The 27645-nt window shown below is 43.9% G+C and overlaps 1 protein-coding gene across 2 annotated transcripts in view; it reads left to right on the top strand.

Moving 5' to 3' along the window:
• The window catches only part of LOC121532333 (polypeptide N-acetylgalactosaminyltransferase 18), a 149918-nt gene that overhangs the window by 119296 nt on the left and 2977 nt on the right, over positions 1–27645 (top strand). The window contains exon 11 of one of the 2 annotated variants that reach the window (XM_041838229.2): positions 2177–2411. The exons of the other annotated variant lie outside the window; for it this stretch is intronic. Coding sequence (XP_041694163.1) covers positions 2177–2326 — 150 coding nt within the window. The 3' untranslated portion in view covers positions 2327–2411. Of the gene's footprint in view, positions 1–2176; positions 2412–27645 lie in introns of those variants that run through there. 2 annotated transcript variants of the gene reach the window in all.

Raw genomic sequence — 27645 nt, 5'->3', positions numbered from 1 at the left:
AATTCAGCCATTGCATTCTAAACATTCTCGTTTGGTTCGCTAGCTAGCGTTAGCATAACTAGCTAGCTACTTCTGTGAAATTAAGTATTTGCTGTTATCGAAAGAAACGCCTGGGAATGTGTTTATGGTTGAACTTTCTGTAAGTTTTCCATCAAAATAGTTGTTGCTCAAAGCTGCGCGCATAGTGGATGTTTTGGCACCACAGTGAGACAGACCGCCCTACAGCTGCTGCTACTTGCCAACTAACCTCATTCCCAGGCTATCGCATATAAGCCTGGGATATCAACGATTCAAAGTTTGCCTTAGTAGGAGTGACCATAGAATTCTATTGGAGTGACCTACTTAGTAAAGTATTTGTCATTTAATTTGAGCGAATCAGTTGACAGCATGGCATTTGCAATGCCAGGGTTGTGGGTTCGATTCCCACAGGGGGTATGAAAAAATAAATAATAATGTATGCACTAACTAACTGTAAGTCGCTCTGGATAAGAGCGTCTGCTAAATGACTAAAAATGTAAATGTAAAATGTAAATTACTGTTGTGGGAGATGATTGGTTGGTATATTAAGCCGATTAAGGCAATGCATATGTAATAATAATAATAAAGTGCCATTTAGCAGACGCTTTTATCCAAAGCAACTTACAGTCATGCGTGCATACATTTTTGTGTATGGGTGGTCCCGGGAATCGAACCCACTACCTTGGCGTTACAAGCGCCGTGCTCTACCAGCTGAGCTACAGAGGACCACCATATGTGCTGGGAGTTTCTCCCGGTATTCCTGTATTGGCTAACAAAGTTAGACTTTTCGGTCTACCAGATTCTTTGCACATTTGGGCTGAAGTTTCTGGGAACTAAATTACTTGCTGACCAATAGCTGAACACGTTGTGTGTTGCACTTAAAAAGGGTCTGTGAGGAAACCCTGATTTTTGGGTGGAAAATGGAGACTTGATTAAATGTGGTAATAAAATTGCTGCCGTTAAACATTTAAATAGTTAACGCATTAACTTTGACAGCCCTATCCGCAAAATGCATAATTTACTACCACAGCTGCTCCAGCCTCCTTCTACCCTACACAGACGGTTCAAAAAACGATGTTTTCAGAAGAATGTTGTTTTTATCTATTCATATCAAATGCTCTCTGCTGAGAACTCATACTGATATAATACTGCCATCTAAAGACCCATTAAGTTTCTAACATGTACACAATTTCCATTTGTGAACATTGGCTACCTACTATGACCGAGCCAGTGCAATTGAGAATGATAAATTGAAAAAAGGTTTCCCACCTTCTATTGTACCATAAAATAAATAGCTGTTTCATGAAAATCAGTGTGTAGACAGTTTTTGTGCCTGTAATTTATGACTCTACTTTCAGACTAGAAGTAGATGGTACACAGTGTGACATTTCCAAGTTCATAGACTCCCTGATTCCCGAATCGAGCGCAGGTCACATAGGCCTCACAACCTTCAAAGCCAGATGAATTTCAGTTTCTACTTAGGATAGCAAATCAATATTTTGATTTGGCCCACTCAGGAGATTGAATGAGCGATTGTTGTATGGAGAGGAGAGCAGAGTTGGTCCGGTGCCAGAGGTAAAGTCCATCTCAGACCCTCTCCCCTGGGATCAAGGAAAGAGCACACTCCTGAGCACACTGCACTGGAGGAGTAAACACAGGTCTTACGCACACAGAAAACTAATACCCACTCATGTGGAGGAGTTGACATAAATGCAAAAAGATGAGTGCAGGATAAACAGTCTCTGCAATAATTCATTCATATCTGAGTGAACAGATTAATTAGGAATCAAATTAAATTCATTATCTAAGGAATTTAGATTTAGGGCCCTCTGGTATTGGAGTTCAATAGTTACTGTCTGGGCACAGTAGTCTGTAGCAGCATAAATTACTAGCTGCACTGCTGAGAGATGAAAATCTAATGTAATTTGTTTCAGATTTAACAGCAATATGCAATCATTGAATTGTTTTGCATTTGTTAACCATTGTGAACCTGCCTTATGTTTTGCAGATGACAGCGTTATCATCAATGTAATATTTATAGAAACCCTTCTAATAACGCACTGAAAAAAGACAGTTAAAAACATACAGTATACTATTAAAATGATCACAACAAAACAATCTACTTTCAATGCTAAAATCAGTTTTATTTGGTATGCAGGTAAGGAACCTTCAGCGGATCAGTCTTTTCACATTCAAGATGAAAGATAAAGATGAAACCCAACAGCAACAGCCACAGCATGGTGGGAACTCTGCTGTAAGGGATTACACCCAATCCCAATATATCCAGTCCCTCCTCGACTTGGGCTAAAACCACCTTTCACCTGTGGGACCTCTGCCATGCGGTACACCTAAAAGACAATACAACCTTTTTATGAGACTCCTACAGTGGCAACATGAGCCATGAAACGGACATCTGAATGATGGGGGTAACAGTTCTGTGACTGTCACTGATCTGCTCTCCATGTCCACGTCTCCTCACTGTTTTGATGAGCCTTATGGTAGACAGCAGGAGGTGAGCGGTGTCTTGGCCAGGTTTGGGGCTCACCACAACCAGCTTAGGGCTGGTGCCGGTCCGTAGTATGACCACAGGCTGGTCCAGGGAGAAGCAGAGGAAATAAATCCTGCCCCTGACCAGCCAGAGAGACACAGGGAACATGTTGTAGGAGCCAAGACAGAATTAATTGGGGTTGCAAAGAAAAAGTAGAGTCAATGTACCTGGCCAGCGGCATCTCCTGAGGGTAGGTCAAATATTGTTGTTTTTATCGCACTGCTTTGCTTTATCTTGGCCAGGTCGCAGTTGTAAATGAGAACTTGTTCTCAACTGGCTTACCTGGTTAAATAAAGGTGAAAAAATAAATTAATAAATTAAAAAAATTAAAAATAATAATTGGCTAGGTGGGCAGGTACCCTCAGGGGTGGAAGCCAACGCACCCCTCTGCCCACACCAGATCCAGAGGCTTTTTTACCGAGATGGCTGGCTCCTCTCAGGATTGTGGAGGGAGACGGGCAGCTTGGTCTACCTCTACGTGTAATGGAGTAATATTTATCATATAGCCTAAGTATATATTAAACTGTATACACCTCACATGTAACCAATCATAAGACTATGCAATTTGTATGTTAACAAAGTCTATTAAACTGAATATCTGACTACATATTATAGTTAAACCATGTGCGATCCTAAGTATTATGCTGTGTAAGATCAAGGAATGGTAATGAGAAGCGAATATCAAAGTAGGCATTATTTAATATCTTTGTAAAATGAATGGATTTACATACAAGGCATAAAGCTTAAGTTACAAGGCAATACTGACATTAGCATAGCATTCACAGTCTAGGCATACAGATCCTAAGGTTAACTTACAAGACAAAGCATGAACTAATCAGACCTACTCAGGCCATGGGCCTGGGTAGCTCACAAAATAAAAATGTCCATACAACCTTATTCCATGGGCAGGATACAGGAGAAGAGAGAGAACCACAGACTTTCATTCTATTTATACCAGATCTGACTTGTTTGTATTCAAAAACAATTGCTGACCAATCCACAGACCAAACCAAAGGTAGTAAACATAAGCATTGATGTGCATCGATCTCCTTGATGAGGTTCCGTCCTCCAGTTTTTTTTCTTTGAAGAGCTAATATTGTCCCCCTCTCCATTTCCAACTTCAATCTTCTTTGATTTGTGGCTTTTTGCCTTATGGCACTTGAAGAGCCCACTGAAGCCCATGTTGACTGTTTTGACTATCAAATCAACACTGAGCAAGTTTAAAGTTTTGTCCAGTTCTGTGACATCATCGATGTCATTATGTGAAATATGGTGTAATAGTAGGGACAACCAACCAAGATGATGTGATACAGTAGTAAGTGCAACCAACCTAGGACCAAAATTCAAAATCATGGACCTAGTAACAAACTAGCTAGATTGCCATCTGAATAGCCACAGAATATGCGATATTAGATTCAAGACAACAGTAATAATGCAAAGTAACTTAATCCCATTTTAAAATGGAATTCCAATTATTGTGTTTTATGGCATGTAAAAAGCAGTTTGACAGTGGCCTTATGATTTGATTCAATGTGATTCACCATTATGTACAGTGCCTTCAGAAAGTATTCATACCCCTTGACTTATTCCACATTTTGTTGTTACAGCCTGAATTCAAAATGGATTAAAAAACACACAATGTCCCATAATGACAAAGTAAAATCATGTTTTTAGATTTTTTTGCAAATGTCTTGAAAATTAAATGCATAAATATCTAATTTACATAAGTATTCACAACCCTCAGTCAATACATGTTAGAATAACTTTGGCAGCGATTACAGCTGTGAGTCTTTCTGGGTAAGTCTCTAAGAACTTTACACACCTGGATTGTACAATATTTGCACATTATTCTTAAAAAATTTATTCAAGCTCTGTCAAGTTCGTTGCCATACATTTTCAAGACGATTTAAGTCAAAACTGTAAATAGGCCAATCAGGAACATTCAATGCTATCTTGGTAAGCAACTCCACTGTATATTTTGCATTATTGTCCTGCTGAAAGGTGAATTTGTCTCCCAGTGTCTGTTAGAAAGCAGACTGAAATAGGTTCCTCTAGGGTTTTCCTGTGTTTAGCTCTATTCCATTTGTTTTTATCCTAAAAAACTCCCTAGTCCTTGCCGATGACAAGCATACCCATAACATGATGCAGCCACCACCATGCTTGAAAATATGAAGAGTGGTACTCAGTGATATGTTTTGTTGGATTTTCCCAAAACACAATGCTTTGTATTCAGGACATAAAGTTAATTTCATTGCCACATTTTTTGCAGTTTTACTTTATTCATTATTGCAAACAGGATTCATGTTTTTGAATATTTTTTATTTTGTACAGGCTTCCTTCTTTCCACTCTGTCATTTAGGTTAGTATTGTGGAGTAACTACAATGTTGTTGAGCCATACTCAGTTTTCTCCTATCACAGCCATTAAACATTGTAACTGTTTTAAAGTCCTCATTGGTCTCATGGTGAAATCTCTGAGCAGTTTCCTTCCTCTCCAGCAACTGAGTTAGGAAGGATGCCTGTATCTCTGTAGTGACTGGGTGTATTGATATACCATCCAAGTGTAATTAATAACTTCACCATGCTCAAAGGGATATTCAGTGTCTGCTTTTTTTTCTCCCATCTACCAATAGGTGCCCTTTGTGAGGCATTGGAAAACCTCCCTGATCGTTGGGGTTGAATCTGTGTTTGACATTCACTGCTCGATTTAGGGACCTTACAGATAATTGTATTTGTGGGTTACAGAGATGAGGTAGTCATTCAAAAATCATGTTACACACTATTATGGTATCGTGTGTAGGCCAGTGACCAAAAATTCCAATTTAAACCATTTTAAATTCAGGCTGTAACACAACAAAATGTGGAAAAGTCAAGGGGTGTGAATTTCTGAAGGCACTGTACCTCTTTTCTAAGGAATATTATTACTAGGGCTGTCAAAGTTAACAAGTTACAGTTCACTTTTGAAAATTTTAAAACCGTTAATTTGTTTGACAACTTTAATCACATCTCAATTTTTCACCCAAAAGTCTGTGTTTCTGCACAGACCCTTTTAAGTGCAACACACAACGCGCACTCTGTGTTCTTGGACGCAGCTAGCATCAGCAGTACAGCAGTCTCTCTCTCTTGTGGTGCTAAAACATCCACTATGCGTGTTGCTTTGAGCAACAATTTTGATGGAACATTTTGATAACAGCAAAGACTTAATTTGCACAGACGTAGCTAGCCAGCAAACGAAATTAGAATGTTTAGAATGCCACGGCTGAATGCCTCTAGATTCAACTCTAATTTCCCACAATGAATTTAATCAGAATACGACGTCCATTCCATTTAGCTACTGTTTTTGTTGTATTTCTCAGGTAAAAAGACTTAAGCAAATAATCCCAATTCTAGTAGTAGCAGTTCATATTGAAGAACATGGGATAAGAAGTAGCCTACGTACTGTAAGTTTACTCAACAGCATAGCTTGAAATATTGCTGATGGAGCTATTGAATTAGATTTTTCAATATCTCAAACGGTTTGTACGTTGTCAAGGAGGGAGGTCACTTGTGTCTGCGAGCAGAGGATCACTCGTTCGAACCCGGTATGGGGACAGGGACAGTGGAGGAATCTATACTGTTAGCAACACACTGATGTCCGTTTCACTACTATACATCATGGTTAGACTCGCTCCCATTTGCAACTCTCATGACCTGCTTTCTCTCTGGCATTTACGCTGGAGGGGGCAGGACCAGTCACTAAGGTTTTTAACTTAATGTATTAAAGGTTCGGCTTCGTGATTTGAATGTATTCATGTACAGTGGGGAGAACAAGTATTTGATACACTGCCGATTTTGCAGGTTTTCCTACTTACAAAGCATGTAGAGGTCTGTAATTTTGATCATAGGTACACTTCAACTGTGAGAGACGGAATCTAAAACAAAAATCCAGAAAATCACATTGTATGATTTTTAAGTAATTAATTTGCATTTTATTGCATGACATAAGTATTTGATACATCAGAAAAGCAGAACTTAATACTTGATACAGAAACCTTTGTTTGCAATTACAGAGATCATACGTTTCCTGTAGGTCTTGACCAGGTTTGCACACACTGCAGCAGGGATTTTGGCCCACTCCTCCATACAGACCTCCAGATCCTTCAGGTTTCGGGGCTGTCGCTGGGCAATACGGACTTTCAGCTCCCTCCAAAGATTTTCTATTGGGTTCAGGTCTGGAGACTGGCTAGGCCACTCCAGGACCTTGAGATGCTTCTTATGGAGCCACTCCTTAGTTGCCCTGGCTGTGTGTTTCGGGTCGTTGTCATGCTGGAAGACCCAGCCACGACCCATCTTCAATGCTCTTACTGCAAAGCATCCCCAAACCATGACACTACCACCAACATGCTTGACCGTTGGTATGAGGTCCTTTCTGCAGAATGCAGTGTTTGGTTTTCGCCAGACATAACGGGACCCATGTCGTCCAAAAAGTTCCACTTTTGACTCATCTGTGCATAGAACATTCTTAAAATCTAAATCTATTTTTATTTGTCACATGCTTCATAAACAACAGGTGTGGACTTACAGTGAAATGCTTACTTGCGAGTCCTTTTCCAACAATGCAGAGTTAACATGAAGAAATAGAAATAGTGACACAAGGAATAAATACACAGTGAATAACAATAACGAGTAAAAGTAACATGGGAGTACCATGTACCATACAGGGAGTACCATGTACCATACAGGGAGTACCATGTACCATACAGGGAGTACCAGTAGTGAGTCGAGTCAGTGCAAGAGAGTTAGTACAACAAAAGGGTAAATGTAGGTAGTCCGGGTAGCCATTTGATTAGCTATTTAGCTGTCTTATGGCTTGGGGGTAGAAGCTGTTCAGGGTCCTGTTTGTTCCAGACTTGGTGCACTGGTACAGCTTGCAATGTGGTGGCAGAGAGAACAGTCTAAGGCTTGGGTGGCTGGAGTCTTAAAAATTTGGGGGGGCCTTCCTCTGACACTGCCTGGTATAGAGGTCCTGGATGGCAGGGAGCTCTGCCCAATGATGTACTGGGCCTTACTCACCACCCTCTGTAGCGCCTTGCGGTTGGGTGCCTTGCAGTTGCCGTACCAAGCGGTGATGCAGCCAGTCAAGATGCTCTCAATGGTGCAGCTGTAGAACCTTTTGAGGATCTGAGGGCCCATGCCAAATCTTTCAGCCTCCTGAGGGGGAAGAGGCACGGTCGTGCCCTCTTCACAACTGTGTGGGTGTGTGGACCATGTTCATTCCTTAGTGATGTGGACACTGAGGAACTTGAAGCTCTCGACCTGCTCCACTACAGCCCTATCGATGTGGATGGGGGCATGCTCGCCCCTCCATTTCCTGTAGTCCACGATCAGCTCCTTTGTCTTGCTGATGTTGAGGGAGGAATTGTTGTCCTGGCACCACACTGCCAGGTCTTTGACCTCCCTATAGGTTGCCTCATCGTTGTCGGTGATCAGTCCTATCACTGTCGTATCGTCAGCAAACTTGATGATAGTGTTGGAGTCGTGCGCGGCCACGTAGTCGTGGGTGAACAGGGAGTACAGGAGGGGAGTAAGCACACACACCTGAGGGGCCCCCGTTTTGATGGTCAGCGTGGCGGATGTGTTGTGCCTACATTCACCGCCTGGGGGCGGCCTGTCAGGAAGTCCAGGATCCAGTTGCAGAGGGAGGTGTTCAATCCCAGGGTCCTGAGCTTGGTGATGAGCTTGGAAGGGACTATGGTGTTGAATGCTGAGCTGTAGTCAATGAACAGCGTTCTTACATAGGTATTCCTTTTGTCCAGGTGGGTGAGGACAGTGTGTAGTGCAATATAGATTACATCATATGTGGATCTGTTGGGGCAGTATGTGAATTGGAGTGGGTCCAGGGTGTCTGGGATGATGGTGTTGATGTAAGCCATGACTTTCAAAGCATTTCATGGCTATAGATGAGACTGCTACGGGGTGATAGTCAGTTAGGCAGGTTACCTTGGCGTTCTTGGGCACGGGGACTATGGTGGTCTGCTTGAAACAAGTTATTACAGACTGGATCAGGGATGGGTTGAAAATGTCAGTGAAGACACTTGCCAGCTGGTCAGCACTTGCTTTGAGGACGCGTCCTGGTGTTCCGTCTGTGAATGTTAACCTGTTTAAAGGTCTTACTCACACTGGCTATCGAGAGCGAGATCACACAGTTGTCCGGAACAGCTGGTGCTCATGGTTGTGTTGCTTGCCTAGAAGCGAGCATAGAAAGCATTTAGCTTGTCTGGTAGGCTCACGTCACTGGGCAGCTTGCGGCTGGGTTTCCCTTTGTAATCCGTGATAGTTTGCAAACCCTGCCACATCCGTCTAGCATCAGTGCCAGCGTAGTAGGATTTGATCTTAGTCCTGTATTCACGCTTTGCCTGTGTGATGGTTCGTTGTAGGTCGTATCGGGAATTTTTATAAGCGTCCGGATTAGCTCCTTGAAAGCGGCAGATCTAGCCTTTAGCTCAGTGCGGATGGTGCCTGTAATCAATGGCTTCTGGTTGGGGTATGTACGTACGGTCACTGTGGGGACGACGTCGTCGATGCACTTATTAAAGATTCACTATGCAGAAATTGCTCCGCCATTTCCTGGTTGCTAAAATTCTAATAGTTCGCCTAATTTCAGTTTGTGACAAAACAATCAAGTAGTGTAGAGAATCTTTGTACCATGTAAACCGCTGTGAAATATATTTTCCATAATGAAAAATATTGTATTTTCAGCTGTTTTAAAGCTGGTGTACAAAACCAAAAGTAAGACGCAAAAACAAATCTTAAGAACAGAAAGCATAGAAATAGCACACAGAACAGATCTACCGCTTCTCAGACTTGCTTTCAATGAGAATGACAGATTTCTATGTGAATTTTATCGGGTGATCCAAAAAGTTACATATTGCAGCTTTAATGAAGCCGGTGACTGATGTGGTAAACTCCTCAACATTATCGGATGAACCCCGGAACATATTTCAGCCTGTGCTAGCGAAACAGACCTGTAGCATCCATTTGCTTGCGCTGCGGTGGCAATATTTGAGGTGTGTCCTTAAAAACAAACGCAAAAGTAAACGAAAAGTTTTAAGAGCATGGATGTTGAGCTGTTGAATCCAGCCATGACGCACAGTGCCCATGGATCAAGAGATGTGCCTTTTGTGCCGGTGAATCTCGTATTTAGAAACAGAAAAAAAGTATTGGTTTCCCTCCATTTTGTTTAATTTGATAAAAAACTAAGCATACCTCCTGCGCCTGACTCCTTCTTTCACACCTCGTCACAGAATCACTCACCTGATCTGATATGGAGTCAGCAGGAGAAGACCGCATGCCTGGAGTTGTGGCAAGGGTCCAGGAGCATTCCTCGATGTTGGCCGGCTTGGGGGAAGCGATGCATCAGGTTCTTCAGGTGGTAGAATGCCTGGAGAGGAGAGGATCCGATCTATCGAGACCAGCTGGTCAACCGGATCCAGCCACCTACACCCCAGCCCCTGGAGGGATCCAGATATCCCGGCCACCGGCGTTTGATGGGACGGCAGCGCGATATAAGCGATTCCTACTCCAACTGGAGTTGTATTTCTCCAGCATCAGGCCGGAGCCCTGGGAGCAGGAGAAGGTATCCATCCTCGTTTCCTGCCTTTGTGGGAGAGCCCTGGAGTGGGCCAACGCGGTGTGGAATTGGAGAACTACGGGGAGTTTGCTTCGCTCTTTCGGGCCGTTTTTGATCACCCACCTGAGGGTCGAAAGGCGGGCGGACGACTGGTTCATCTGAGGCAGGGGACGAGGACCGCTCAGGACTACGCGCTGGAGTTCCGGACGCTGGCAGCGGGGTCCGGGTGGAACGAGCGGGTCCTGATAGACCCTTTCCATGCCACCTAAGGGAGGACGTCCGACGGGAGCTAGCCTGCCGGGATGCCATGCTATCGTTCTCCCAACTGGTGGACATGGCCAATCGGCTGGACAATCTGCTTGCAGCCAGAGGACGTCCTGGTAGGGGTCTGCCCGTTCCCACTCCGAACGACTCTGACCCCGAGCAGATGGAGCTGGGGGGAGCCGCCGGTCGAGAGAGCGCAGGAGGACAGCGACAGTGCCACTCTGGTGGCACGAAGGGACAATCCACCTTACGTCGCAGTCAATGTTCTTTTGGGTCTGGAGGCGGTAGACAGGGTACTCACGCATCACCCCAGGTAACGAACACCCAAACGTGTTCAGAGCCCTTTGCGGTGCACTGTACTTTATCTATCTCCTTTTCCGATCACTTGGTAGGTTCCCAGTGTAAGGCGCTAGTCGATTCAGGCGCAGCTGGGAATTTTATGGACACGGCATTTGCACACCGTCAAGGCATTTCATTGGTTCCCCTAACCGTTCCACTCCCCATCAGAGCACTTGATAGTCAACCATTAGGGTCCGGGTTGGTTAAGGAAGTTGCGGTACCAGTCACCATGATTACGCAGGAGACGCATGTTGAGCAGATCACCTTTATGATTATTGAGTCTCCCGTGGTTGGGTATCCTGTGGTTAGCCCTTCACAACCCCAATTTCTCATGGCCGCAGAGGGTCCTTACGGGGTGGTCGTGTGAGTGTCCGGGTAGGTGTCTAGGTGTTTCCGTTGGTGTGACCACGGTGGAAAGTCCAGACGGTACCCCCACCGTGCGCATTCCCCCGAATACCATGATCTGGCACTCGCGTTTTCCAAGATTCAAGCGACTAAATTACCACCTCATCGGGAAGGGGATTGCGCGATAAACCTTCGGGTAGACACTGTACCTCCCAGGAGTCATGTGTATCCCCTGTCGCAGGCTGAAACGGAGGCTATGGAAATATACGTCACCGAGTCCCTGCACCAGGGGTATATACGTCCCTCCACTTCACCTGCCTCCTCGAGTTTCTTCTTTGTGAAGAAGAAAGATGGCGGTTTACGCCTGTGCATTGATTATCGACCACTGAATAATGTGACAGTACGATTTAGTTATCCTCTTCCCCTCATTCCTTCAGTGATTGAAACAATGCATGGGGCCCGTTTTTTCACCAAATTAGACCTCAGGAGTGCCTACAACCTGGTGCGTATTCAGGAAGGGGATGAGTGGAAAACAGCATTCAGCACAACCTCTGGGCATTATGAATACCTGGTGATGCCCTACGGTTTGATGAATGCTCCATCCGTTTTCCAGTCCTTTGTGAACGAGGTGTTTCGGGACATGCTTGGTCGCGGTGTGGTGGTCTACATCGATGATATCCTGGTTTATTCCGCTATGCGCGCCGAGCATGTGTCCCTGGTTCGCAAAGTACTGGTCCGACTGCTGGAAAATGATCTTTATGCCAAGGCAGAGAAGTGTGAGTTTTTCCAGCCGTCAATCTCCTTCCTCGGATATCGCATTACCACCACAGGTGTGGAGATGGAGGGAGACCGCATTGCAGCCGTGCGTAATTGGCCGACTCCAACCACGGTAAAGGAGGTGCAGCGCTTCTTTGGCTTTGCCAACTACTATCGAAGGTTTATTCGGGGCTTTGGCAAGGTCGCAGCTCCCATTACCTACTTGTTTAAGGGTGGGCCGTCCCGGCTCCGCTGGTCTGCTGAGGCTGATTTGGCATTCAGTAGATTGCAGGGTCTGTTCACCTCAGCCCCGGTACTGGCTCACCCCGATCCATCACTACCGTTGGTAGTGGAGGTGGATGCGTCCGAGGTAGGGATAGGAGCTGTCTTATCCCAATGCTCGGGCACGCCACCCAAGCTCCGCCCCTGTGCCTTATTTTCTAAGAAGCTCAGCTCGGCGGAGCAGAACTACGGCGTTGGTGATTGGGAGCTGCTGGCTGTTGTCCGAGCTTTAACGGTGTGGAAACATTGGCTCGAAGGGGCGAAACACCCTTTCCTCGTCTGGACAGACCACCGTAACCTGGAATACATTCGGGCAGCGAGGAGGCTGAATCCTCGCCAGGCCAGGTGGGCCCTCTTCTTCACCTGGTTTGATTTCACACTCTCATACATTCCGGGTACGAAAACGTGAAGGCAGACTCACTGTCTCGGTTGTATGACACAGAGGAGAGGCCCAGAGACAACACTCCCATACTCCCGGCCTCATGCATTGTGGCGCCTGTAGTATGGGCAATGGACGCAGATATAGTGCAGGCATTACGCACAGATCCATCTCCACCGCAGTGTCCAGCTGGGCTGCAGTACGTGCCTGCACTTATCCGTGATCGTCTGATCTACTGGGCACACACGTCACCCTCCTCTGGTCATCCAGGTATCGGTCGTACAATGCGCTGCCTGACCGAGAAGTACTGGTGGCCTACCTTGGCTAAGGACGTGAGGGCGTATGTTTCCTCATGCTCAGTGTGCGCCCAGAGTAAGGCACCTAGGCACCTCCCAGCGGGTAAGCTACAACATTTACCAGTTCCACAACGACCATGGTCTCACCTGAGTATTGATTTTCTCACTGATCTTCCCCCTCCCAAGGTAACACCACTATCCTGGTCGTTGTGGACCGCTTTTCAAAGTCCTGCCGCCTCCTTCCTCTGCCCGGTCCCCTCCCCACGGCCCTACAAACTGCGGAGGCTCTGTTTACTCACGTCTTCCGGCACTACGGGGTACCAGAGGATATAGTGTTCGACCGAGGTCCCCAGTTCACGTCTAGAGTCTGGAAGGCGTTCATGGAACGTCTGGGGGTCTCGGTCAGCCTGACCTCTGGTTTTCACCCCGAGAGCAATGGGCAGGTGGAAAGGGTGAATCAAGATGTGGGTAGGTTCCTGCGGACCTACTGTCAGGACTGGTCGGGGGAGTGGTCGGTGTTCCTGCCATGGGCAGAATATGCTCAGAACTCTCTCCGCCACTCCTCCACTAACCTAACACCCTTCCAATGTGTTTTGGGTTACCAACCGGTCCTGGCACCGTGGCACCAGAGCCAGACAGAGGCTCCCGCGGTGGATGACTGGTTTCGGCGCGCGGAGGAGTTTTGGGACGCTGCCCACGTTCGCCTCCAGTGTGCCGTGCGTCGTCAGAAGGCCAACGCTGACAGCCACCGCAGGGAGGCCACGGTGTTTGTACCGGGGATCGGGTCTGGCTATCGACCCAAAATCTGCCCCTCCGCCTCCCCTGCCGGAAGCTGAGCCTGCGGTTTGTGGGGCCATTTAAAGTCCTGAGGAGAATAAACGAGGTGACATACAGGTTGTTGCTCCCCCCTGATTACCGTATTAACCCCTCGTTTCATGTGTCTCTCCTCAGGCCGGTGGTAGCTGGTTCGCTCCAGGAGTCTGAGGTACGGGAGGTTCCTCCACCTCCTCTGGACATTGAGGGGAGAGGCGTTGTGCCGTGAGATGTTGCTTTATCTGTTTTTTGAATCCAGGTTTGCTGTTCATTTGAGCAATATGAGATGGAAGGGAGTTCCATGCGACAATGGCTCTATATAATACTGTACGTTTTCTTGAATTTGTTCTGGATTTGGGGACTCTGAAAAGACCCCTGGTTTCATGTCTGGTGGGGTAAGTGTGTGTGTGTGTGTGTGTGTGTTTGTGTCAGAGCTGTGTGTTTGTTGACTATGAAAACAATTTTCAACACATTAGTGTTTGTTATAAAAATAAGAAGTCAGTCTCTCCTCAACTCTTAGACAAGAGAGATTGGCATGCATAGTATTTATATTAGACCTCTGATTACAATGAAGAGCAAGACGTGCCGCTCTGTTCTGGGCCATCTGCAGCTTAACTAGGTCTTTCTTTGCAGCACTTGGCCACATGGCTGGACAATAATCAAGATAAGACAGAACTAGAGCTTGCAGGACTTCTCTTTATTATGGACAGCGCTCTCCCCATCTTTACAACCATTGAATCTATATGTTTTGACCATGACAGTTTATGATCTAAGGTAACACCAAGTAATTTAGTCTCCTCAACTTGTTCAACAGCCACGTGGCAGACATAATGCAATTTACAGTAGGCCTAGCCCCTACATGTTTTTACTTTTTTTTATTTCACCTTTATTTAACCAGGTAAACCAGTTGAGAACAAGTTATCATTTACAACTGCGACCTGGCCAAGATAAAGCAAAGCAGTGCGATAAAAACAACAACACAGAGTTACATATGGGGTAAAACAAAACAAAGTCAAAAATACAACAGAAATACATATATATACAGTGTGTGCAAATGTAGCAAGTTATGGAGGTAAGGCAATAAATAGGCTATAGTGCAAAATAATTACAATTAGTATTAACACTGGAATGATAGATGTGCAAGAGATGATGTGCAAATAGAGATACTGGGGTACAAATGAGCAAAATAAATAACAATATAGGGATGAGGTAGTTGGGCGGGCTAATTTCAGATGGGCTGTGTACAGGTGCAGTGATCGGTAAGGTGCTCTGACAACTGATGCTTAAAGTTAGTGAGGGAGATAAGTGTCTCCAGCTTCAGAGATTTTTGCAATTTGTTCCAGTCATTGGCAGCAGAGAACTGGAAGGAATGGCGGAATGACTGCCTCGCCTGGTTCACCAACTACTTCTCAGATAGAGTTCAGTGTGTCAAATCGGAGGGCCTGTTGTCTGGACCTATGGCAGTCTCTATGGGGGTGCCACAGGGTTCAATTCTTGGGCGACACTTTTCTCCGTGTATATCAATGATGTCGCTCTTGCTGCTGGTGACTCTCAGATCCACCTCTACGCAGACGACACCATTTTGTATACATCTGGCCCTTCATTGGACACTGTGTTAACAAACCTCCAAACGAGCTTCAATGCCATACAACAATCCTTCAGTAGCCTCCAACTGCTCTTAAACACTAGTAAAACTAAATGCATGCTTTTCAATCGAACGCTGCTGGCACCCGCCCACCCGACTAGAATCACCACTCTCGACGGGTCTGACCTAGAGTATGTGGACAACTACAAATACCTAGGTGTCTGGTTAGACTGTAAACTCAACTTCCAGACTCACATAAAGAATCTCCAATCCAAAGTTAAATCTAGAATCGGCTTCCTATTTCGCAATAAAGCCTCCTTCACTCATGCTGCCAAACATGCCCTCGTAAAACTGACTATCCTACCGATCCTTGACTTCGGCGATGTAATTTACAAAATAGCCTCCAACACTCTACTCAGCAAATTGGATGTAGTCTATCACAGTGCCATCCGTTTTGTCTCCAAAGCCCCATACACTACCCACCACTGTGACCTGTACGCTCTTGTTGGCTGGTCCTCACTACATGTTCGTCGTCAAACTCACTGGCTCCAGGCCATCTATAAATCACTGCTAGGCAAATCCCCGCCTTATCTTAGCTCATTGGTCACCATAGCAGCACCCACCCGTAGTCTGCGCTCCAGCAGGTATATCTCACTGGTCATTCCCAAAGCCAACACCTCCTTTGGCCGCCATTCCTTCCAGTTCTCTGCTGCCAATGACTGGAACGAATTGCAAAAATCTCTGAAGCTGGAGACTCTTATCTCCCTCAATAACTTTAAGCATCAGTTGTCAGAGCACCTTACCGATCACTGCACCTGTACACAGCCCATCTGAAATTAGCCCACCCAACTACCTCATCCCTATATTGTTATTTATTTTGCTCTTTTGCACCCCAGTATCTCTATTTGCACATAATCTCTTGCACATCTAGCATTCCAGTGTTAATACTATTGTAATTATTCTGCACTATAGCCTATTTATTGCCTTACCTCCATAACTTGCTACATTTGCACACACTGTATATATATTTTCTGTTGTATTTCTGACTTTATGTTTTTTACCCCATATGTAACTCTGTGTTGTTTTTATTGCACTACTTTGCTTTATCTTGGCCAGGTCGCAGTTGTAAATGAGAACCTGTTCTCAACTGGCTTACCTGGTTAAATAAAGGTGAAATTAAAAATAAAATAAAAAATAAAAAAAGGAGGTGTTGGCTTTGGGGATGACCAGTGAGATATACCTGCTGGAGCGCAGACTACGGGTGGGTGTTGCTATGGTGACCAATGAGCTAAGATAAGGCGGGGATTTGCCTAGCAGTGATTTATAGATGGCCTGGAGCCAGTGGGTTTGGCGACGAATATGTAGTGAGGACCAGCCAACAAGAGCGTACAGGTCACAGTGGTGGGTAGTATATGGGGCTTTGGAGACGAAACGGATGGCACTGTGATAGACTACATCCAATTTGCTGAGTAGAGTGTTGGAGGCTATTTTGTAAATGACATAGCCGAAGTCAAGGATCGGTAGGATAGTCAGTTTTACGAGGGCATGTTTGGCAGCATGAGTGAAGGAGGCTTTGTTGCGAAATAGGAAACCGATTCTAGATTTAACTTTGGATTGGAGATTCTTAATGTGAGTCTGGAAGGAGAGTTTACAATCTAACCAGACACCTAGATATTTGTAGTTGTCCACATACTCTAGGTCAGACCCGTCTAGAGTAGTGATTCTAGTCGGGTGGGCGGGTGCAAGCAGCGTTCGGTTGAAGAGCATGCATTTAGTTTTACTAGTGTTTAAGAGCAGTTGGAGGCTACTGAAGGAGTGTTGTATGGCATTGAAGCTCGTTTGGAGGTTTGTTAACACAGTGTCCAATGAAGGGCCAGATGTATACAAAATGGTGTCGTCTGCGTAGAGGTGGATCTGAGAGTCACCAGCAGCAAGAGCGACGTCATTGATATACACAGAGAAAAGAGTCGGCCCAAGAATTGAACCCTGTGGCACCCCCATAGAGACTGCCATAGGTCCAGACAACAGGCCCTCCGATTTGACACATTGAACTCTATCTGAGAAGTAGTTGGTGAACCAGGCGAGGCAGTCATTTGAGAAACCAAGGCTATTTAGTCTGCCAATAAGAATGCGGTGGTTGACAGTCGAAAGCCTTGGCCAGGTCGATGAAAACGGCTGCACAGTACTGTCTATTATCGATCGCGATTATAATATCGTTTAGGACCTTGAGCGTGGCTGAAGTGCACCCATGACCAGCTCGGAAACCGGATTGCATAGCGGAGAAGGTACGGTGGGATTCGAAATGGTCGGTGATCTGTTTGTTGACTTGGCTTTCAAAAACTTTTGAAAGGCAGGGCAGGATGGATATGGGTCTGTAACAGTTTGGATCTAGAGTGTCACCCCCTTTGAAGAGGGGGATGACCGCGGCAGCTTTCCAATCTCTGGGGATCTCAGACGTTACGAAAGAGAGATTGAACAGGCTAGTAATAGGGGTTGCGACAATTTCGCGGCTAGTTTTAGAAAGAAAGGGTCCAGATTGTCTAGCCCAGATGATTTGTAGGGGTCCAGATTTTGCAGCTCTTTCAGAACATCAGCTGTCTGGATTTGTGTGAAGGAGAAGCGGGGGGGGCATGGGCAAGTTGCAGCGGAGGGTGCAGAGCTGGTGGCCGGGGTAGTGGTAGCCAGGTGGAAAGCATGGCCAGCCGTAGCAAAATGCTTGTTGAAATTCTCGATTATTGTAGATTTATCGGTGGTGATAGTGTTTCCTAGCCTCAGTGCAGTGGGCAGCTGGGAGGAAGTGCTCTTATTTTCCATGGACTTTACAGTGTCCCAAAACGTTTTGGAGTTAGTGCTACAGGATGCAAATTTCTGTTTGAAAAAGTTAGTCTTTGCTTTCCTAACTGCTTGTGTATATTGGTTCCTAACTTCCCTGAAAAGTTGCATATCGCGGGGGCTATTTGATGCTAATACAGTACGCCACAGGATGTTTTTGTGCTGGTCAAGGGCAGTCAAGTCTGAGGAGAACCAGGGGCTATATCTGTTCTTAGTTCTGTATTTTTTGAATGGGGCATGTTTATTTAAGATTGAGAGGAAATTACTTTTAAAGAACAACCAGGCATCCTCTACTGACGGAATGAGATCTATATCCATCCAGGATACCTGGGCCAGGTCAATTAGGAAGGCCTGCTCGCTGAAGTGTTTTTGGGAGCGTTTGACAGTGATGAGGGGTGGTCGTTTGACCGCGGACCCGTTACCGGCGCAGGCAATAAGGCAGTGATCGCTGAGATCCTGGTTGAAGACAGCGGAGGTGTATTTAGAGGGTAAGTTAGTCAGGATGATATCTATGAGGGTACCCATGTTTACGGATTTAGGGTTGTACCTGGTAGGTTCGTTGATAATTTGTGTGAGATTGAGGGCATCTAGTTTAGATTGTAGGATGGCCGGGGTGTTAAGCATATCCCAATTTAGGTCACCAAGCAGTACGAACTCTGAGGATAGATGGGGGGCAATCAATTCACATATGGAGTCCAGGGCACAGCTGGGGGCTGAGGGGGGTCTGTAGCAAGCGGCAACAGTGAGAGACTTATTTCTGGAAAGGTGGATTTTTAGAAGAAGAAGCTCAAACTGTTTGGGCACAGACCTGGATAGTATGATAGAGCTCTGCAGGCTATCTCTACAGTAGATTGCAACTCCACCCCCTTTGGCAGTTCTATCTAGATGGAAAATGTTATAGTTGGGGATGGAAATTTCAGAATTTTTGGTGGCCTTCCTAAGCCAGGATTCAGACACTGCTAGAACATCAGGGTTGGCGGAGTGTGCTAACGCAGTGAATAACTCAAACTTAGGAAGGAGGCTTCTGATATTTACGTGCAGAAAACCAAGACTTTTACGGTTACAGAAGTCAACAAATGATAGCTCCTGGGGAGTAGGAGTGATACTGGGGGCTGCAGGGCCTGGGTTAGCCTCTACATCACCAGAGGAACAGAGGAGGACTAGAATAAGGATACGACTAAAGGCTTTAAGAACTGGTCTTCTAGTGCGTTGGGTACATAGAATAAAGGGGGCAGTTCTCCGGGCGTTGTAGAAAAGATTCAGGGCATTATGTACAGAAAAGGATATGGAAGGATATGAGTACAGTTCAGGTAACCCTAAGCGTTGGGTAACAATGAAAGAGATAGCGTCACTGGAGGCACCGATTGAGCCGGTCTCGGCGTGTATGGGGGGTGGAACAAAGGAACTATCAGTGTGAATGTTTAACAACATATTTCCATATTGACGCCATGCAATTAGGCTTCTTACAATGTGGACTGCAAACATGTTCAACATTTTTAGCAAAGATGGGATCGGCCATTGTTATTTTTTTTCTGTAGGTTATAATGGACTAACAATCGAATTGGAGTTGATGACAACGCAATACATAAAAGACCGTAAATACACAACTTGAAGCAAAAATAAATTTAGCCATGGAGCACATTCTGATTGGCCAGTGAAGGGTCAAGTCGGGATATGCCGATCTCTTCATACTCATATTCGTAATCGTATTCGTTTTATCACACTTGATAATCGTATATATACTCGTAATCTCATTTCGTATATATACTCGTAATCTCATTTCTAATGATCTGTCGCTCTGTAAACATGCCTGGGCGAGAATAAATTAGCCAATAGTTGTTTAGCGCACACTGTTTGTATGTCATGCAATAAAATGCAAATTAATTACTTAAAAATCATACAATGTGATTTTCTGGATTTTTTTTTTTTGATTCCGTCTCTTACAGTTGAAGTGTACCTATGATAAAAATTACAGACCTCTACATGCTTTGAAAGTAGGAAAACCTGCAAAATCGGCAGTGTATCAAATACTTGTTCTCCCCACTGTATCAGTCATAGTAAGTACATTTTACCAATCAGCAAAGTCAGCTAGTAAGGGGGAAAAGAGTCAAGTGTGAGTGTTAGTTCCCAAAAGTTTATGGAAGAATAGCATCAACAGCAGAGTTACATCTCCCCTCATTCTGAAATGACACCTCTTCAGAAATGATATAGTCTACGGTGCTCAGATTACCAATGGTTAACTAGGTAGCTAGGATGTAACAGTTAGATAACAATTTACAGTAACAGCAGTTCATTAATAAGTCAGTAAAAACTATAATTGTTGTGACTAGCTTAAAATCTTAAATCTAAAGTAGAAATTGAAAAATATCACCTTATCTAGCTAGGCATTGGTAGATGAATTCATAGCTATTAATAATTGAATTAATAGATTCATATAATGAAGTTAAAAGGGTGAACTTCTATTTTGAAGGGACAGGAAGTGTTGGCTGTGCATTTGGCCAATGACATGTCAGGACAAATAAGTGAAGAGAAACTTGTTTGACAAGACATTTAATTGCTCTGTCCTTCTGTAAACAAGTCCCCACTTCTCTTTCTGAGCCAGACGTTATCATCATTAGAAGAAAAACTTGCGAAACTTTGTTTTCTTATAACCTATTTATACAAACATGCTAATTCATGTTGAATTCCTCTATGTTCCAGTACAAGATCACATGACTAGCTGATGTCAGCATAGTTCTCCTTTTGTTTACCTTTCTTTATGAAGGAAGGTCACTCACAACTATTATCAGACATGAGAAAATGGAACTTGCTGACTTCTAGTTTCTGAACCCCCCAGATATTAAAGAGGTCCTGCAGGAAGTATTTATTTATTGAAATACATTTTTAAAAATACATTGGCAATGGCATCAGCAAACAAAGGGGAAGGCATTATCGTCAGTAAGCAGTGGTAATTTGCTGAATTTAGCGCTTCTTGGCAGCGATCTTCAGCAGGTCATCTTTCTTAATCGCATAGTCGCCAGCTCTCCTCATCGGACAGGTCTAAGGCTCTGCGGCGCTTGTAGAATTCAATGGACGGCTTGTTCCACTCTGCTATGATGAAGTGCAGCTAGTTAAAGGTCCCCAAAGCACACACATCCCTGGGTCGCTCCTCTTTTTAGTTCGCTGCAGCTAGCGACTGGAACGAGCTGCAAAAAACACTCAAACTGGACAGTTTTATCTCCATCTCTTCATTCAAAGACTCAATCATGGACACTCTTACTGACAGTTGTGGCTGCTTCGTGTGATGTATTGTTGTCTCTACCTTCTCGTATGTTGTGCTGTTGTCTGTGCCCAATCATGTTTGTACCATATGTTGTGCTGCTGCCATGTTGTGTTGCTACCATGTTGTTGTCATGTTGTGTTGCTACCATGCTGTGTTGTCATGTGTTGCTGCCATGCTATGTTGTTGTCTTAGGTCTCTCTTTATGTAGTGTTGTGGTGTCTCTTGTAGTGATGTGTGTTTTGTCCTATATTTGTATTTTCTTTTTTATTGTTAATCCCAGCCCCCATCCCCGAGGCCTTTTGCCTTTTGGTAGGCAGTCATTGTAAATAAGAATTTGTTCTTAACTGACTTGCCTAGTTAAATAAAGGTTAAATAAATAAAATAATGCATGCTACTACAGCGATTACTAATTGCCGTCTGAGGAAGGTAGGTCAATAAACAAAGTTAGACAGGACGGGGTCATTATATAGCCTGGACTATATAGTGAGCTCCAAAAGTATTGGGACAGCGACACATTTTTTTTTTTTTTTGGCTCGGTACTCCAGCACTTTGGAATGAAATGATACAATGACTGTGGTTAAGGTGCTGACTGTCAACTTTAATTTTTAGGGATTTTCATCCATATCGGGTGAACCGTTTAGAAATTACAGCACTTTCTGTACAAAGTCCCCACATTTTAGGGGACCAAAAGTATTGGGACAAATTCACTTATGTCTATTCAATGTCAAATGTTTAGTATTTGGTCCCATATTCCTAGCACGCAATGATTACATCAAGCTTGTGACTCTACTAACTTGTTGGATACGTTTGCTGTTTGTTTTGGTTGTGTTTCAGATTATTTTGTGCCCAATAGAAATGATTGTAAATAAGAATAGAGTATATTTCTGAACACTTCTACATTAATGTGGATGCTACCATGATTACAGATAGTCCTGAATGAATTGTGAATAATGAGTGAGAAAGTTAGACGCACAAAGATCATACCCCCAAGACATGCTAACCTATCACCATTACAATAACAGGGTAGGTTCGCATTTTTGCGGGGGTATGATATTTGTGCTTCTAACTTTGTCACTGATCATTATTCACGATTAATTCAGGACTATCCATAATTACGGTGTTTAGAAACATTCTATTCTTATTTACAATAAAAGTGCTGGAGTACAGAGCCAAAACATCAAAAACTAGGCCTGTGCAAAATGGCCTGGCTCGCAGTCGGCGTTCCAATAAATCCCAAAGGTGTTTGATGGGGTTGAGGTCAGGGACCTGTGCAGGCCATTCAAGTTCATCCACACCGATCTCGACAAACAATTTCTGTATGGATCTCACTTTGTGCATGGGGGAATTGTCATGCTGAAACAGGAAAGGGCCTTCCCCAAACTGTTGCCACAAAGTTGGAAGCTCAAAATCGTCTGGGAACTCATGCTGTAAGTGATTACACCCAATCCCAATATATCCAATCCCTCCTCGACTTGGGATAAAACCACCTTTCTGCTGTGGGACTTCTGCCATGAGGTACACCTGAAAAAGACATTAATTTTTTATTGCCTACAGTGGCAACATATATATTTTTTATTAACAACAAATATGACTAAATATACAGTCATACTTTACAACACAGTATACAAAAAAAGAGTCAAGATTACTTTGAGTCAAAATGGAAGCCGAGATCTACCGCCCAGATAAAAAAAAAAAACGTAAGCCTATGCAACATTAACCAATTAAAAACAGTTCTGTAGCAATGAGGTTTGTGCAGTAGGCTATAGGCATTATCACTACATTATCACTTCATATTGGCTATGCTTGAATTGCCCCTGCCAATGTTGTTCTTCTCAGACCATTTAGAAATGTAGGTGTATGATCACACTGTTAATAAATAATTTGTTGTATTACTTGTGAGGCACAGCTAAGTGAGCATAATAATTTAATTATTTATTTTTTACTGGACTGATGGCCTCTGATGGTCAGTCTGAGGGGCGGGAGCAGCGGTGAGGCTGCCTCTCACCCGACTCACCTTCCCTCTGCTCTCCCTCCCTCCGCTGAGAAAAGGGGACACCATGTTCCAGCTGATGGCCAACCTCAAGTCGCACTGCATTATTTCTGCCTCATGCACCAATTCATGTTGTTACTCCTATAACCAGAGAAAATGAGGAATGGCTTGAGGAAACTGTGCAGAAACGGTGATCTGAGCTGTCTGATTGGTCAGCGGTAGGCCTATAGGTGCACTTGATTTGCTCTCTGGGCCTGCCGGGTAGGTGGAGTTCTACCTTCAGACACATGAAATGGTTCAAAATGGGAACACTTTGCCTTCCCAGCGCTAGGGCTGCTGAATCAAGTGTACCTACCGCCAACTGAATACAAAGTGTTATGTTTGGGGCAAATCCAATTCAACACATTACTGAGTAGCACTCTCTATATTTTCAAGCATAGTGGTGGCTGGATCATGTTATTGGTATGCTTGTATTCGTTAATGACTGGGGAGTTTTTCAGGATAAAAAAGAAACAGAATGGAGCTAAGCAGAGGTAAACTCAGAGGAAAACCTGGTTCAGTCTGCTTTCCACCAAACACTGGGAGATTAATTCACCTTTCAGCAGGACAAAAACATAAAACTCAAGGCCAAATGCAAACACTGGAGTTGCTTACCAAGAAGATGGTGAATGTTCCTGAGTGGCCGAGTTACAGTTTTGATTTAAATCTACTTGTAAATCTATAGCAAGATCTCAAAATGGTTATCTAGCAATGATCAACAACCAATTTGACACAGCTTGAAGAATTTTAAAAGAATACTGGGCAAATGTTACACAATCCAGGTGTGGAAAGCTCCTTGAGACTTACCCAGAAAGACTGTAATCACTCCCTAGGTGCTTCTACAAAGTATTGACTCAGGGGTGTGAATACTTATGTAAATTAATATTTCTGTATTTCATTTTCAAAAAATGTGCAAAAGATTCTAATAACATGTTTTCACTTTGAATGATGGGTTATTGTGTGTAGATGGGTGAGAATATATATATATATATATTATTTTTATCTATTTTGAATTCTGGCTGTAAAACAACAAAATGTGGAATAAGTCAAGGGGTATGAATACTTTCTGAAGGCACTGTACATAAAACATCCTCCATTCAGGCTGCAAAGGCTTTGGTTTCCTCCTTAACTAGATTTATTGGCGTGCCGGCCCCCCAAAAAAACTGGGGAAAATATGCGTAGTGTCTTCATAAAACACAATTTTCCACCACCATGCTGAGGTGGCTAATGCTGCTTCCGGACATTCCGCACGGCATTAAATATAGTTAAGGAGGAAACCAATGCCTTTGCAGCCTGAATGGAGGATGTTTTATGTACGAGCTGGTGGCGTGGGGACACGAGTGCATAACCAGCTGGGCAGATCAAGCTTAGACATCAGAGGACAAACGACGTCAGGAATAATAGATCTTCAGTTTCCCTGCAGAGACAATGAAGCCATTATTGACTTTAGACAAATCGTCCTCCACATCCACTGGCACCTGCAGAGTCTAACTTTGTTACAGTAATGTAAGAGAGAGAGAGAGGAACAGCTAGCGCAACAGAACGTAAGCTCGCGAGATCAGGATGGTTCGTTCGAGGCAAAGGAACAGTAGGACCCAACAGAGACATTAACCTGTGTTTGAGTGGTTTTATATAATTTTCATTAGTGATTAGTTTCAAGTTTTAGTAGTCTATGTACGGGATACACATGGTATACACAGTACAATGAAATGCTTACTTGCAGGTTCCTTCGACAATGCAACAACAATAAGAAATAAAAGATAAGAGTACAAACATAAAGTAAATGGCTCAGTAGAATAGAATAAACATTTTAGCATAAGTATAATCCAATATTTACACATGTTTGGAGAAGGGGGGGATTGGGGGGCATATGTTTTAAAGGGTAGGTAGCATAAACGTAACCACATGTAACATGGATTTGCGTTAGTATACACATCAAAAGTCGCAATGCAAAGTTTCACCTCACTTTTCTATGTTTGGAGTTATCACATAAAACCGATCAGAATGCCGAAATTACGTTGGAAAATGTTTTTCCAGGGTGTGATGTAATATGGACAACCCAGGAAGCCAGCCTATTTCCTAGAATGTAAACTCCAACAGAAATAACTTCATGTATAAATTCAGATTAAACCAAATCGTTTGCACGCATGACTACTGGTTTCAATTACATTTTCAGCCAACTTACAAGCAAATACTTTATGAATTTATTGTTGCAAGGTTGCTAGCCAACTAGACTGCTAATGTTAGCCCATCTAGCCTGCTAACGTTAGCCCTACCAGCCTGCTAACGTTACATTAGCACTGAATGAGTCAACCAGTTGCTATCAACACCTATCTTACAGCTACATTAAAATAATGGAAATACATAATGCCATTTAACCAAATATCAGAAAATGTTAACTATATGCAGTTATCTTAGCCAGCAAGCTAGCCAGCCAACCCCCCAAAAATTAAAGCTAGCCAGCCAGCTAACTTTAGCCATTTAGCCAACTAACGTTAACTATTAGCCTAGCCAATGCTAGAGCCCAACTACTGGAAAGCAGTTAGAACACAACTAACACAACTAAAACAAAACCGCAGAACAAAAGAGCAGACACTTACAGATTGATAGCTGCGGCCCATCCGATGGTAAGAGTCAGGGAAAATCGAATAGCTTTAGCGTGAAAAAAAGTTGACACAACAAAAAGACCAGACGAGGTACCACCGTTACACAATTAGAGCAAACAGGTATGATTTTCTCTTTACTTTTGAGCCCACGGCAAGAAGGCAACAGAGCCTGCAGTGCTAACAGGTTCCCACTAGATAACACAGCCACAAAGTCTGTGAAGAACATGAGGTGTAGCCAGGGGTGAAAGTAAGGCGGTACGGTCTGGTACAGCGTCCCGGCAAAATAAATAGTGGGGGGTACAACGTACCGGTAAAACATGAGCCTATCACAATACTTTAAACAAAATGTAAAAAACTGTAGGCTATTACACCATTATTTGTCATTTCCATATGTCAGAGGCATTAAAAATGAGCGAATGGACTTGAAACAGGTAGGCCTATAGCCTATGCTCCAAAATGCAGTGTGGTTTGACTAGAACGCTGACATTTTGCAAAGGCAGAGATGAGTGGTCGACACCGAGATGCGCGCGGACAGCAGTGGAGGCATTAATTCTGGCCTGACAGTCGCCAAATGTCATTACACTTTTTGCTGTTTTGTGTAACATGTCTCTTTCCATTCACCACTGTTTGGATTCTGGAAATATGTTGCTAGTGGATGAACATGCACAGATAGCCTAGTAAAGGAGCCCTTTGAAGTGATTGTTTGACAATCAGATGAAAACATCATGACTGGTTGTGTTTATGCCACAATAAAAGGTAATACATTTTAAAAGTTAAATGACAAATCTTTATGACTATGCCCACAGAGATACTATTGAATTAATAGGGATTCTAAATATAATTCTATGATTAGGCCCCACAGCCGGTCCGCCCATTAGGCAAGGCAGTTTGATGAGGGTGGCATTTTCCGAGCTAAACTGACCAAGATGCACCTCCAACAGCACATAACACCTCACATTCCGTCCAAAAAAAATATAACTTCTCTCACCCAGTGGCATGAGGGCTATTTAGGTGAGTGCTGATGCCGCCCCATCACAAGCAGTGCCCACTTTGCCAAAGGCAGAGGCGCAAACCATTTAGCTTGTCCATGCCCAGCGTGCCTCTCCAGGGTGCTGTTGGAGAGACACAGTGCTGCGGCGCTCCACCAACACTACATCAAATTCATTTAACATAAATTATGTAGCCTACTGTAGAAAGAGTAGTAGCCTATTTTCTGTAGCCCATAGACTGGAGACCAAATGTAGGCTATTACAATGTCAGGAGACTGACACTTTTTAATTATTAACTTAGAGGAGAAAGTCAACTAAAAAGGCAAGCGGTAAGACATCAGCTTTGGAGCGGTATAATCAAACAGAGGTGGACAGCAAATAATTGCTGAAAGTTATTAATTTCAACAATTGTCTTCATTTGAATTTGACCTCACTAAAAACAAGAGGGCTTTGTTGGAGCCTATTTCTTCCTATTCAAAAACATAAGAGGTAGGCCTACCTGTTTGACAGACGCAATTATGCTATCCATAGATTTGTAGGTATAGCCAAATCCTCCAATACTGTCAACATGCACTCCTTAAATACCTCCCTGTCTGAGAAGGGCTTGGTGTGTTTGGGAAAACCAGGGCTCAAATTGAGTGAGGGTATGCCATACGCTTTGTGAAAGAAAAGGGTAAAAGGAATACCTATTGTTA

This window comes from Coregonus clupeaformis, chromosome 6, assembly GCF_020615455.1.
Source record: "Coregonus clupeaformis isolate EN_2021a chromosome 6, ASM2061545v1, whole genome shotgun sequence".
NCBI lineage: Eukaryota > Metazoa > Chordata > Actinopteri > Salmoniformes > Salmonidae > Coregonus > Coregonus clupeaformis.
The sequence above is the reverse complement of the archived record's forward strand: the minus strand, read 5'-3'. Positions and strand labels throughout refer to the sequence as shown.